Raw genomic sequence first — 13,970 nt, forward strand, 5'->3', positions numbered from 1 at the left:
TGATCGAAAAACTGCTTCTTCCCAGAGAAGCAAGGAGTTGATGTCTAGACCTGTCCCCTTCATAGGTGTTCTGGAAGCTGCTTCACCATATATGGCCACCTGACCCTGCATTCCTTCACTGCCTGTCCTGTCTCCCTCTCCTTCCGCCTTGTTGCATATGAACTTGTCTTAATTGGTTACTTTATTCTTACCTGGTTTGCTGGCCATGTGGGTGTTCTTACCAGCCTAAGTAATTATCTCTGGGGCTTCTGATTCTTTCACTTTAGAGAATCCCCTCAGGGCCATTCCTTAGACATACACCTCACACTCACCCAGCCCACAGTTACTGGACTGATTGCTGAAGATGTCAGTGTGGAGAACAGTGGATATATATCAGAGCAGGAGAGGCTGAGCCTTGCTCTGAGGTCCCTCTCATTGTTCTTTAATGGTCCCTGAGCAACATTGTCAGGGGCCTTTCATGTAGATGAAAAAACATGAGTGGTTTCTTCTCTGTGCCTCACTTGTTGTTGTTTTTATTCAATTTATTTAAAGAAAAAAACCAGTTTACCCATTTCTCCCATCCTACCCCCAAACTGTCTCTGTATCTGTAAGCATAATATTCTTATTTATATAAACATATACCTTACATATTATTTATTATGTGTTATTTATATTTCACTTGTTTTTTTAGTCTTCTTTATACATTTATGCTCAAAGATAGCAAGTATATCTATACCATGTTTTCCACATCTCTGGCTTCCACATCTCCCTCACCCATTTTTATGTGCCTACTTTTTCTTTAATATATTTGCATTTGATGATCCCATGTGATTATAATTCCATATTCTATCAAGCCAAGTCTACGCTCTCTTCATCCTAAAGTCATAAAAAAAATGTTGAAGGCAAAATGCAGTTTCAAACACAATTCTTTGGCACCTAGTTCTATTGCTGTGATGTTCTCTTTGAAGTATAGTTGTATATTTAGAAGCCTCTGTTCTCTCCTGTGGGATTTTTTCTTTGTTCCCCAAGTGATAATTGTGGATTTCCCGTTGTTTTGCAGCATATAGATAAAATCATGAGCACTCATGGAAAGCAGATTATGCAGGCCGTCACTCTTATTCTGGAAGGGGAGCATAACATTGAAGTCAAAGAGCAGGTATGTGTTCCCTTCCTTTGAGGAATATCTTCTGATTATTCCAAGAAAGATTTGAATCCTTCCCCCTGGCCCTGGCTGGTGTGGTTCAGTGGGTTGGGCGTTGTCCTGTGCACCAAGGTACTTACCCTTGACTGGAATCAAACCCGGGACCCGTCATTCTGAGGGCTGACGCTCTATGCCAACTAAGGCAGGGAAGGCTTCTTGGAGGGAGTGACACTGAGTCCAGGAGCACAGTCAGTCAGGAATCACTCAAAGTGAAGAGAAGTGGAGATAATTTTCTTCAACTTCAATCCACATTTTGTTTCCCTTTGTGTTCCTCTAGTACAGCGGTTCTCAACCTGTGGGTCGCGACCCCCTTTGGGGATCGAACGACCCTTTCACAGGGGTCGCCTAAGACCATCGGAAAACACATATATAATTACATATTGTTTTTTTGTGATTAATTACTATGCTTTAATTATGTTCAATTTGTAACAATGAAATTGGGGGTCACCACAACATGAGGAACTGTATTAAAGGGTCGCGGCATTAGGAGGGTTGAGAACCACTGCTCTAGTAGGTTTCAAAAAAGTGTGGGTTCTAATTGCACGTGGCTAGTGGACAGGGCTCAGGCCTTCACCCAGAAGGTCATGTGTTTGTGAACAAGTAGCAACACTTCTGAAGCTTCCACCAAAGAGACAACCCCTTTGAGGAAACCTTGTAGGGAAGTAACAAGAGCTTCTCTCGGAAATGGAGTTTTCAAGAAAATAATATTAAGTTATGTTTTCCCTTTCATTTATGTGATAGCATGAACTATAAGACATGCCTGCCTTTGCCCAGCGATGACTTATGCCAGGAAAGAAACCACTGAAATGTTTGGGTTCCTTGGGCTTGTTGGCAGTGAGGCCAGGGAGTGAGAAATTAAGACATTCAAAGTGGCATGTGTGAAAATCCCAATTTCCTGGGAAATGTCTCACATTCTTGAGAGAGCTGAGTCAGGGACTTCAGAGTTCTCCTGATCACTGGCCCTTTGTTCTTTCCAGACACTGTGCATCCTAGCCAACATCGCAGATGGCACAACGGCAAAAGAACTCATAATGACCAATGATGACATCCTGCAGAAAATCAAGTATTACATGGTAGGCCTTTGTTTCCTTTCACTGCTCTACACAAGCCGCACATTAGAAGGCAGGGACTTCTAACAGATGCAGGGAGCTCTCTTCTTCCATGAGGAAGAAAAAACAACAAGTCTTGGAGGCTGTGCCATTGGCAGTGTTACACCCACCACCCCAGTCACAACCCCAGTCCCCCCAGTCATCTGATTGCCTCCCTCTTATTCAGTGAAGACCAGGGCGTTTGGCTGTCAGCGTCCCCAACCCCTGTCCTCCCTCAAGGCTTCATTCCTATGTGGAGGACCGCTCTAGCCCTCTGGCACCTGTTCTTTGATCCGTTTACTTTCAAACACAATCTGCCACCTGCTTCCAAACATTTCAGCCACCAACTCTTATGACGATGCCCTGGATCTTACCACCAGAAACTGCCTGTTGCCAAAATGTGGCTATCAAGCATTCTTGCTCATTTCACTGTTGACGTCCTCTTGCAGCACCCTAAACATGGGTGACCCTGTGTTCTCTTTGCCATGTCAGAGCTGACTGCTATAGAAAATGGCACAGAACTAGGCTGGCTGGTTTCTTGTTAAATTCATTCCAGAACCCAGATAGGCACTCAGCACTGCCTAGTGCCCTCCTGTGGTTCTCCAGCAAGCTGGCACCCCTATTCTCTCTCTCTTTTTTTAAATTATTTTTCCCCATTGATTTTTAGAGAGAGTTGGAGGGGACAAACAGAGAGAGAGAGAAACAGTGATTGGTTTCCCCAAGCCTGCAACCGAGCTACATACCCTTGACCAGAATCAAACCCGGGACCCTTCAGTCCATGGGCCAAGACTTTATCCACTGAGCCCTGACCGGTTTGGCTCAGTGGATAGAGCGTCGGCCTGCGGACTCAAGGGTCCCGGGTTCGATTCTGGTCAAGGGCATGTACCTTGGTTGTGGGCACATCTCCAGTAGGGAGTGTGCAGGAGGCAGCTGATCGATGTTTCTCTCTCATTGATGTTTCTAACTCTCTATCCCTCTCCCTTCCTCTCTGTAAAAAAAATCAATAAAATATATTTTAAAAAAAAAAGTTCCTTAAAAAAAAAAAGACTTTATCCACTGAGCCAAACCGGCTGGGGCAACACCCTCATTCTCCACAAGAATAGGTTCTTGCCTTCCGTTCTTTCAACCTCATCCCTTCTGCCCCTCATCACTCCTAGAGATGACCTCACTTTTTGTTTTATTAAGAGAAAAGAAGCCAAAATCCTTCAGTGGTTCCCTGTTACACCTTAAATAAAATCCATCCTCCTATGATGGCCTGTGAAGTCCCACATGACCTGACTTGTCTTCCTCAGTTCACACCAGCTATGCAGCTCCTTCGTACCTCAGATCTTTTCAGGAACTTCCCCTTCCTCTCAAAACCCCCAGCCCCTTCCTCTTTGTACAACTGACATCGTCTTTGAGTCTCTGCTTAAATGTCGCCTCCTTCAAAGAGATCTTTTCTGTACACTCCACCTAAATTAGGTTCCTACCCCTCCACCTTCCAGTTTTCTCTATCACAGCAATTTGTTTCTGAAAACATATTTATTTGGATGAATGATGAAGTTACACATAGTAAATGCTTATTGTTGTACTGTATACAAGTTCATTTATTCAACAAATATGGCCTGAGGCTAAAAGAAGATGATAAGTTTTGTTTTGTTTGTCTCAATGGAGCCCAAGCTGGACACCTCCTAAAAAAAGTGTTGGCTTGTAGAAGGAGAAAAGAATCACCAATCATAGAATGTAATTGAGGAAGCCACATCCATTTCTTTGTCTGTGCTTAGTAGAGAGAGAGAGTCCTGCGTGGTCAGATAAGTCTGTCCTAGCATATATCACTGGCATTTCTCAGATATGAATAAATTATTTAAATGTACTGGGGACTTTTTTTTGTGTGGGTTTTTTTTTTTTTTTTTTTTTACACCTGTAGGAAAACCACTTGTAAAGACTGTTTAACCATTGGGCCCTTTTTCATTTAGGAAAAAGCATAAATGATAAATGATCCAAATAGTTGTGCTTTTAGTACATAAAGAAAAATAAATAGAATTGTGTTTCAGACCAATAGGTGGCTCCTTAACAATAGGAGACATTCAAGATAAACCAAGTAGAGTCAAGGTTTTGGAGATGTTCCTACAGAAATGAGAGTAATTTGAATCAGATTATCAGCAGCTGAAGAGATAAATACCAAATGCACATCCATCCAGTTTATTGGCTGCTAGTGACCTGAAGGTTTTCTAATAGAAATAAGGCATAGCTTAAACCTAAAGCACAGAATTTTCATGTCAGTGTGGATTAAAGGATAAGTTACAGGCGCCACCTGTGGCCCTGGCGGTGCTCTGTGTGTCAGCCAGAGGATGTCTAAAATGTGAATGTGAGTGTTTGGGCAAGGCTTTCCCAGTTTGCCAGATTCTCCACCATTTCCTATTGTCTTTAGTCCAGTCCGTCCACCCATTAGTGCTAACTTTGTGGCCCCTCAAGACATTTGAGTTTGAAGCCCCTGCTTAAAACGTTTAGGCTATTGGGATTGCTTAGAGTATGTCACAAAAAGATGGTCTAAAATGAGGTTACCTCCATTTTTATTTTCCTTTTCTGCATCAAATAGGGTCATTCACATGTCAAGCTGCAGCTTGCCGCTATGTTTTGTATATCAAACCTCATATGGAATGAAGAGGAAGGTAAGAGATTGGTGAGATTTGTTCTGAAATGATGGGAAGGAAGTCCCACTCAGGGAAGGCAGCAGGCGCCCCTGAGATCTTGGGTTGAGGCACTGCTCACTGGACCCCAAGCACCCAACAGCATCGCCCTGAGAAGCTGTGGGACTAGCCTGAGTCAGCTGGACAGTTAACACTGAGCCCCCACCTTAAAGTCAGCACTGTAGAAGTAAGTGATAGTCCCTGCTCTGAGAGAGCTGAGGAGGAGGGCAGTGAGATGCACTTGAAGAAGACGAGAGGTGGGAGTGAGTGGGAGGACAGGCCTTTCACTGTTGCAGAGGAGTGCATGTCAGGACTACGGGCGCGTAAGCTTAATGGAGAAGAGGGTGTTTGGTGAGAAATGAACAGTACGTGTGACTGTGAAGCAGGCAGTCTGTCAGCAGGTCCTCCACCTTGGCTGTTTACTAGAACCTCTGGGGAATTTGCACCAGACTAATTACATCAGAATCCGTAGGCGTGGGCTCCAGGCAAAAGAGTTTTTAAAACTCCCCAGATGATTCCAACCCCTCCGATGCAGGAGCGCACTGGGTCTCAGTGCTGGGTTGGCTGCATAAAAATCACCTGGGAACTTTTGAAGATGCAAATTTCCGGGCTCCATCCCTAGAGATTCTGGTTTACTCGGTCTAGACGGGGTCAGTGCAGGAGTGAGTCACGGAAGCTCTTCAGTGGGGAGGAAGGTGATTCCTCTGCTCAGCAGGTGTATCCAGAACAAAGCAGGAGGAGGAGAAACTGGATTCAACGTACAGACCCTAGAGTCCCAGTCTGGTGCCAGGGAAACAAGGCTGCCCTTAGGAGATCCTAGTCTAGTTGGAAGCTAGACCAGAGCCGTGTGAAGTTGGAACTGCCACACGCTAACGAGAGGCAGCAGGAAGTGCTGGGAGGTCAGTGGAAGGTGGAAGAGAACAGAAAGAGGAGACCAAGACCTGCTGTGGGTAGGAAGAGCCTGGCTTGGTGGTGACAGAGGACCCGGTGCCAGGCTGAAGAAGCTGACCGGTCGGTCCATGGAGAAGTTAACTGAGGAGCAGACCTCAGGATGGACTGCAGGAAGGAGGGTCAAGAGGCAGGGAACCCAGTTAGAAATCTGTTGGAGAATCCAAGCCAGAGGGGATCCAATACACAGGGAGAGAGGAGGCCAAGGGGAAGGAGGGGGGACAGTGAAGAACGCTGGTAAAGTAAGGCTGTTGATTGTACACTAAGGTGAGCAACTGTCTGGGTCATGTGCCCAGTAACCTGTTAGCTTTAATCTCTTAGGTTCACAAGAACGCCAGGATAAATTACGAGACATGGGCATTGTAGATATTCTACACAAACTGAGTCAGTCACCAGATTCAAACCTATGTGACAAGTGAGTATCGAAAGGACCTGCTTTGGGGTACATTGGATCCTCTTATGAAGAATTTGAATTGCTTAGCAATTAACATGGCCAAACTTAAAATCTTTTAGATTCTTGGATTCCCTTTTTAATTTTCTGTGAGCCAACTGTGTGACATTTGAGTAAGAGATAAACTAGTAATTAGCAAATTAATAAAGATCCTCATCTTACTCTGAATTAACATGAGTCTGGGCTGTCTTAGTGGGTACCTGGAAAGGATCCAGAGGCCATTCCTTACATTCCTTTAATCATTAGAATAGAAATGCATGTGGCTTTCAGAAAAGAAGGCATTCACTAATAAAACATTAGCTCAAAACCTCCCTGAGCACTGCCTTTTGCCTGTCTAGTCTGGCTGCTGGGGATGCAGCAGTGACCACTGAGGAGTCCCTGTTGTCAAAGAGCTCACCCTTTCCTGGGAGAAGCAAGAATCATAATCAGAGATCCCTCTAACCTCAAAATAGTTAAAAGTGTTCTTCCTAGTGTGTGCACTCCCTTATACTGCAGCCTTCACTTTTCAGCTCACTTCCGTGCATAACAATGACTACAGCAACGAGCATCAGCTCTCATCTCCAGATTCTTAAGCACAACCTAAGCCTGGTCCTGCCTTTCTCATCCTCTACGTTCCCCCTCCAATCCCATGCCCACCCTACCTGCCCTGTCCAGTATCACATCTTCATGTTCATCTTGATTCACCAATTCATTCTCCTCTGCTCTGAATCCCCATCCACTCAGCAATGTTTGTTTTTTAATACTAACCTCCGCCAGGCACTGTTTTAGGCATTAGTGATATAACGGTGAATAAAATTAATGAAGTCCTTGCCTTCATGGCACTTACATTCTAGTACAGAAGACGGACAGTAAGCAAATAAATATGGAATATGATAGCAGGAAATGAGATTTACTATGAACAAAAAGCATGTGAGGGACTGGAGAGTAAGAAAATTTTCACACAGATTAGTCAATAAAGGCCTCTGAAAATGTGACATCTGATCAAAGACCTGGATGAAATGAGCCTGCCAGGCAGATGTTCAAAGGAAGAGTGCTCCAGGCAGAGGGGGCAGAAAGTGCAAGGCCCTGAGGCAGTAATGAGCTTGACATGTTCAAGGAATAGCAGGAAGACCACTGGGGTTGGAGGAAATGAAACCAGGGGGAGAATGATAGAACGGAGCTCAGGGAGGAGGTGGTGAGCACGTGAAGAGCCTTGTAGCCAATAGTAAGGACTTTGGATTTCATTCAGAGTTTAATAGGAAGTCATTGGAGAGTTTTGAGCAAAAGAGACATTATCTGATTTGAAGTTTTAGAAGATCACTCTGGTGGCTGTGTAGAGAATCGTCCGTAATAAAGCAAAAATTGAAACGGGGAGACTAAAGGCTATTGTCCTGTGCATAAGAGATGAGAGTGGTAGTGGTAGACGTATTGAGAAGTGGTCAGATTCAGGACTTAATCTAAAGGTAGAGCCAACAGGATTTGCTCAGGGATTCTATATAGGATGTTAAGGAAAGAGAGGAAAAGAAACTGCCTAGAGCAGTGGTTCTCAACCTTCTGGCCCTTTAAATACAATTCCTCATGTTGTGACCCAACCTTAAAATTAGTTTTGTTGCTACTTCATAACTGTAATGTTGCTACTGTTATGAATGGTAATGTAAATATCTGATATGCAGGATGGTCTTAGGCGACCCCTGTGAAAGGGTCATTCGACCGCCAACAGGTTATGCACAGGTTGAGAACCACTGGCCTAGAGTTTTAGCCTGAGCAACTGCATAGTGGGTTGTCCTTGACCGAGATGGTGAAGAATATGAGCGAAGTGGGTAGGGAGAGGGAGATCAGAAGTTCTTGTTTGGGTGAGCCAACTTTACGATGCCTATTAGATAAACGAGGGACTTGGAAGAGTGGGGCTGTGCATATAAATACGGTGATTCTGGGGCAGGATGTAGTATCAGCCATAAACTTGTTTCTCTAGGAGAATTTCCTTGTAGAACTGAACTCATAACTTAGAGACAGTTTGAATAGAGCTTTCTGTTCTGATGGGTTGGTCTATTTGAACTATCATTTTTATAGTCTTAGATAATTGCAAGAATATCCCTTAGTGTACCACTTTTTAAAGTGTAGATTATATCTATTACTTTGCTATATAGAAACTGCACTTGAGGCCAGCTTATTGCATGCCCGGTCTACTTGGTATACTTTCATCAGCCAATAGTAACTGAAAATGTTAGCCTTTCCTCCATTAACATAGAAGGGAAGACCACTGCTAAAACCTGACTTCCTAATTCCCACAAGCTCATAACAGGAGCAATAAAGGAGGCCTCCTCAGTCCTAGCTTAAAGGAAGACACCTTTACAAGGATCAGGAAGGTCAAATCGCTGCCCACATTGCATCTTTCCTCTCCAACTAGTTACCTTCTTTCCCAGTCACAACAACCGCACATCCCACATTGTCAGTGTCATTAGGAGAAGATTTACATGAGCTTGTAACCCTTTCTGAGGCATTGGAACCATGACAGCCTCATCCCATGAGCTTCTGGCCCCTCCTGTGCACCTTTAATCAGCATCTAAACACCTTCCTGGGTTAATTTTAGTTTCCCAAACCCTAAGCTTCCTCCCCGGTGTCCTGTAGCACTGGGTAAAACCTGCATGGCAATAGAACATAATTCCAGATCCGAGACAACTCCATGCCAGTGACAAGGAAAACTATAGACCATCACTGGGCTGCAGCAGGTGTAAGGACTAGAGCAGCCTTGTCTAAGGGAACCACAGAAGAGGAATGGAGCCAGCTTGGTGTGGAAGTGTCTTCTGACTGCAGAATTCTGCCCCTGAGGGCAGGTGCCCAGCTGGGCTCACCCGGTTCCCTTTGGGGAGTCTAACATTTTAGACTCCCCATTACGATCTTTGAGCCGCAGGATTTTCCCCCTTTTTAATACTTCTGAGATGAAGACTGACAGGAACTTTGTGATTTCAGGGCCAAGACGGCGCTGCAGCAGTATCTGGCGTGACGGGAGCATCCGGGGCACCCGCGAGCATCCCACATCCTTGGTAAAGGAAGTACAGGAACTAGCCTCATTTGATTCCTTCTATTTGCACACGTCACCTTGGACTGCAGGGAGCTGTTTTGCAAAAGCAATTTGGTAGGCTTAGATCTCAAATTCATCTTGAGAACATATTTTTGAGGTAGTAATTTCCTCAGAGGACTGTCGTGTTTTGTTTTGGGGGGTTTTTCTGAGCTACCTGGACTCTTTATTAGAACAATCAATCATTTTCCTTTGGACCTACAATTTTTTGCCTATGCTGCAGCCACTTTGTGAGTGAAAATGAGTGTGTCTCTGCATACACAGATGTATGTGTACGTGTGTGTGTGCACGTGGGTCAGGATGAATGGATGTGTGTGTGGGGGGATACCTCAAAATTTTCTTTTCTTATTTTGTGTGAAAATCTCTTTTCTACAGATTTTCCAGGGTTTAAGCATTGCTTGCTGTATAAAATAACTTTACTGAATTATATACAGTTTGAATGAAATGTTATTTTAAAAACAAAACAATTGTTAAGTGTTCCATAAAGGTTATGTTGAATTTTGATCAGATGAATATTTGTAAGTAAAAAATATATGCATTTCTGAACCTCAACTTACATAGATTTTCTTTATAAAAGAACAAAGAAAAAAAAAAGAAAAAGAAAAGGTTGGCTATAGTTGGCCTGAATAACAGGCACGATATAATGGTGCTGTGCAAAATAGTAAGCTAGCATCTTACTGCCGTCAATATCAGCCTAATTCAATAAGCTCTCAGACTTCCAGGTCGGATGGACAGGGTGAAGGAGAGTGAGGGGACAGAGTCACCATAGGTTTTTTGGAACATCAAAGGGAAACATAACTACTGATAGTGGAAGCCCAGCCATAACTCTGGGCTGCCCTTGGCAGGAACTGGGCAGAGAGCGCCTCTCAGCCGCACTCAACCCTGCCGTTGGTGCAGCAGTATCTGGCAGGATTTGAACCAGTCACAGAACCTTGTGCTCAAAACTAAAGTAGCTCCTCACTTCCTGGAAACAAAGTCTGGTCACCTTGTGCTGCCTGAAGCAGCACACATCGCTGTGAAACTCGAGAATGCTCTTCAGACCCATCTGTGGAAAGAAGCAAAGAGCAGGATAGTGTGGAAAGCTGTTTTTCTCTTAGCGACACTGCTATTGAGTGTCCTTTTGTAAAATGAAATAGGAATGTTAGTGAGAGATGCAGCTAAGATCTTTTCCTGCAAGAAGCCAAAAACACTGAAGTTTGAGAGAAGGAAAGGGACTCTCCCTGAGAGGACCAAAGAGGAATCCTTTCCACAGGCGAGTGTGCTTGGTCCTTCTGCAGCCCTTCACGTGGCACCTGCTCCACCTGCCGGGTCAGCTTCAAAGTGAACTCAACCAAGATTGCTCTTGACTGAAGATAGAACCAACCTTCCTTTCCCTTTATTAAAAGACGGTCAAAGGCACTGTGGCCAGGAAGGGAGTCTGCGGCCAGAAGCTTGCCGTGGGCACATGCCACACAGGGTCCCGAGCCCACCAGCCACTCCTGATGAGGTCGCGCACATCACGGGCACCCGCCACCAAACTGTACCTTCCTTGGAAGATTCAAATATGTTTGATTGCAGACGAATGTTTTTAAATATATTTAACTCAATTTTTCCTGTTCTCAACCTGACCACACGCGATTCAAACACAGAGATTTCCAAGTTGTTACTTTCTCAGAACATCATTGATTTAAAAATCCGTCCCAACAGGCACTTGGGTTTTGTGCAGCTGTCAGTGTGCTAATGTGAGGACATCCTTGCTTGGCACTTGTAACACAAAACAGTATGGAGTTGGTATTTAAAAGTACCAGGTAAATACACAGAAACCAATAACGAATTGCTGAGACAATCTTGAACCCAGATAGCATTAGGAAGCTAACGGCCCAATGAAATAACACGTTCACACTTAACCTCTGTGGATAAATCTTGCCTGTGGCTATAAACAGATGATCAAAGAAAAAGTGCTTTACTATAATTAACTTTTCTGATTTCAATGAAGGAAATGTATTTATTAAAACAAAGCTGTTTGCTGCTCTACACAGGTGCAGTGTTCTGTCAGCAAGAGGTGGGAGGAATGGGATGTGATCTTGTGTCTTCACCCAAGTTCTTAACTAAGCTTCTCGCTCTCTCTAATACTGCATTCTGTTTCTCCTTTTGTGCCCTGATTGTAACCCAAAACCTATGAACTAGAAAAGAATGTCCAGTTTAATGAGTTGCATTTTTTTCCCTTGAGCACTTTATGTGGAACAATACGTGTTCTCCTGGTAGTGTTTGAATGATATGATTTTAACACATGCTAATAAAAGCCAAGAAAGATCATGGCAACTTCTATAAAGGAGTCTGTTTTCCAAACGTCTGGAACGCTAGGAAACATTAGAAGATAGTGTGTACTGGCTTCCGCAACCTGTGATTCTTGGTGAATGTGAAACCAGGAAGTGACTTCACATTTCAGAGGGGGTGGCTGGTGCCGGAGGGTCACTACAGCTTCCAGGGGCCTCTGCAGCAGTCTGGGGGCCCCTCTCCTCCTGGCCTCCTGAAGGCCAGCAGACCCTTTTACAGGTGGCCACCCCCAGCCACCAGGATGCCCCCAATGTTGTGTCCCCCTCCGTCCTCTTCTCTTCCCCTTAGTATGCCACCTGGACTCGGGCCCAAAGCTTGGCAAATGACCAGCTGCACAGTGCATGAGCCGCCGTTGTCCCTCTGCAAGGACCCACAGGAACGTCACTCCCCTGCTGTTCTTGTCCCACCTCTAGAATGTAGAGAAGCACCTCCTATCTCTTGGTCTCACTAGAAACAGGAAGAAAGCCAAAGACACCTGCCCCAGAGCGTGAGGGGAAGATGGGGAGATGATTGGCAGGGGAAGGAATTCCCCTGTCTGTCGTAGAGGAAACTTGGAATTGAGGCCTGAGAGAGGAGTCGAATGGGAGACTGACCCCATATCCTGATGGAGAGTCAACGGAGCGATCCCAACTCCTTGCCACCTGGTGCTGCCCCGGCCCTGCCCCTTTCTACTGACTCTGATAGCTGGGCAAAGAGGCACATGTCGGTTCCCAGCATGAGGCGAGTTTTGATCCATGACCTGACTTCAGAGGAAGCTGAGGGGCACCCCAATCCCAAGGGCCAGATGGGGCCCACTTGAGCCACCTGCCTTTGCCCCTCTGTCAGCAGCTCGGGCTCCTGACCTCGTCTGCCAGGCACTCAGCCCTCTTGCTGAGAGGAGCCTCCCTCTGTCTCCATGGGGCTGGGCTGCCTCCACCCTGTCAGGTACTCACACCCCAGATAGCAGCCGTCCTGCAGCCCCAGGTTTTCTTCTGTCGGAGGGAGCCAGGCCCGGGCTCTGCCAAGGAATTCTGCCTGCAGAGTGGGCTGACATTTTAGCCAGGCTCTGGACCCTTCTTCCCTCCATCTCCTACCACCTCCATCCCTCTGCCATGAACCTTGTGGATTCTGAGAAAAAAGGCCCTACTGTGTAAAGGAAGGAAGGCTGTGTCAACACTTCTCCCACTCCGGCCCTGTCACCTAGGGCCCCCGTTTCTCCCAGACCCTGCCACTCCCAGCCACTTCCTGGGAAGGCTTAAGATGGTCACAGACGCCAACACATCCTCCTCCACCCAGGCTCAGTCCTCGCCTACTCTTCTCCCCTGCTTCATTTCTCGTCTCTCACCTCTCCGGTGATGGAAGATCCTTGGCTTCCCAGCTTCTGGGATCAGACAGCTGTCAGCTGGGTGTACTCCTAAGCCTCTCATTCAGAGCCACACAGCATCCGTGGTGTGGAAAACCAGGCCTAGGGCTCTGGCGATTCTCCAAGGCATTTGCCAGCTCTCGCGTGGGCACAGCAATTGAATCCCCCTCTTGAGCCCACTCCCAAAGGGAAGAGCACATCCCCACCATGGGCCAGGGGGCCAACAGTCTGCAGGTCTGGAATAGTGGGTTCAACTTTCCCGACGTGCCCTGTCAGGGAGGGCTCCATTGTTCCCCACAGGCGCCTATGCAGATGCTGATGAGCACAGCGGACAGCGTGCTTCCATCGTGAGGTGGCTCAGGTCTCCACTTTCATGCAGCTCGGCTCAGCCTTCTGCCTCCAGTGCCAGCATATGCGCCCTATGCCCGAGGCTGCAGAAGGCAATGCCCCATCAAGAGCAGTCTTCTGAGGGCAAACTGCCCGTTTAAAGAACTTCAAGTCAGAGGAGCGAAGTTCTCTGGAGAAAATGAGCAAGTGAGAAGGAAATCGCTGACATTGGCCTCATGATGCAGAAGAACACGGCCTTTTGCTCACTCTGAGCGGAAAGGTGATGCCTGGGCTTAATGAACTTACAAGCAAACCAAAGAGCAAACCGGTAAGAGGGAGTGGCTGTGCATGTTAATATTCATGGGGTAATAACAGTTACTTCTTAGTGAAAACCGGTTTCCCTCGAGGGCACAACCACAGAGGGAGGGCAAAGTCAGGCAATTCTGTGAAAGCTGGAGGCCACCGGGCCCACAAGGAGCTCTCAGGTTTTAAAATTAGGTTTTAGCCAGAATCTAACCCCAAAACACGGGGGAAGGGAGCATCAGGAAAATAGATGAAGCTGGCTCCAGTGTAACCCCCAGCATTGCTTCA

General features: G+C 46.0%; 1 protein-coding gene across 6 annotated transcripts in view; it reads left to right on the forward strand.

The window, feature by feature from the left end:
• The window catches only part of ARMC8 (armadillo repeat containing 8), a 76,252-nt gene extending 64,561 nt beyond the window's left edge, over positions 1-11,691 (forward strand). For 5 of the 6 annotated variants that reach the window (XM_070433482.1, XM_070433486.1, XM_070433487.1 and 2 more), the window contains 4 exons: positions 1,040-1,135; positions 2,158-2,253; positions 4,847-4,919; positions 9,286-11,691. In XM_070433482.1, coding sequence (XP_070289583.1) covers positions 1,040-1,135; positions 2,158-2,253; positions 4,847-4,919; positions 9,286-9,455 — 435 coding nt within the window. In that variant the 3' untranslated portion in view covers positions 9,456-11,691. Of the gene's footprint in view, positions 1-1,039; positions 1,136-2,157; positions 2,254-4,846; positions 4,920-6,206; positions 6,301-9,285 lie in introns of all 6 variants that reach the window. The other variant, XM_070433484.1, reaches the window with a different exon arrangement.
• Positions 11,692-13,970: the final 2,279 nt, after the last annotated feature.

Source organism: Myotis yumanensis, unplaced genomic scaffold, assembly GCF_028538775.1.
Source record: "Myotis yumanensis isolate MYYU_CA2020_CCGP unplaced genomic scaffold, mMyoYum1.0.hap1 SCAF_14, whole genome shotgun sequence".
Classification (NCBI taxonomy): domain Eukaryota; kingdom Metazoa; phylum Chordata; class Mammalia; order Chiroptera; family Vespertilionidae; genus Myotis; species Myotis yumanensis.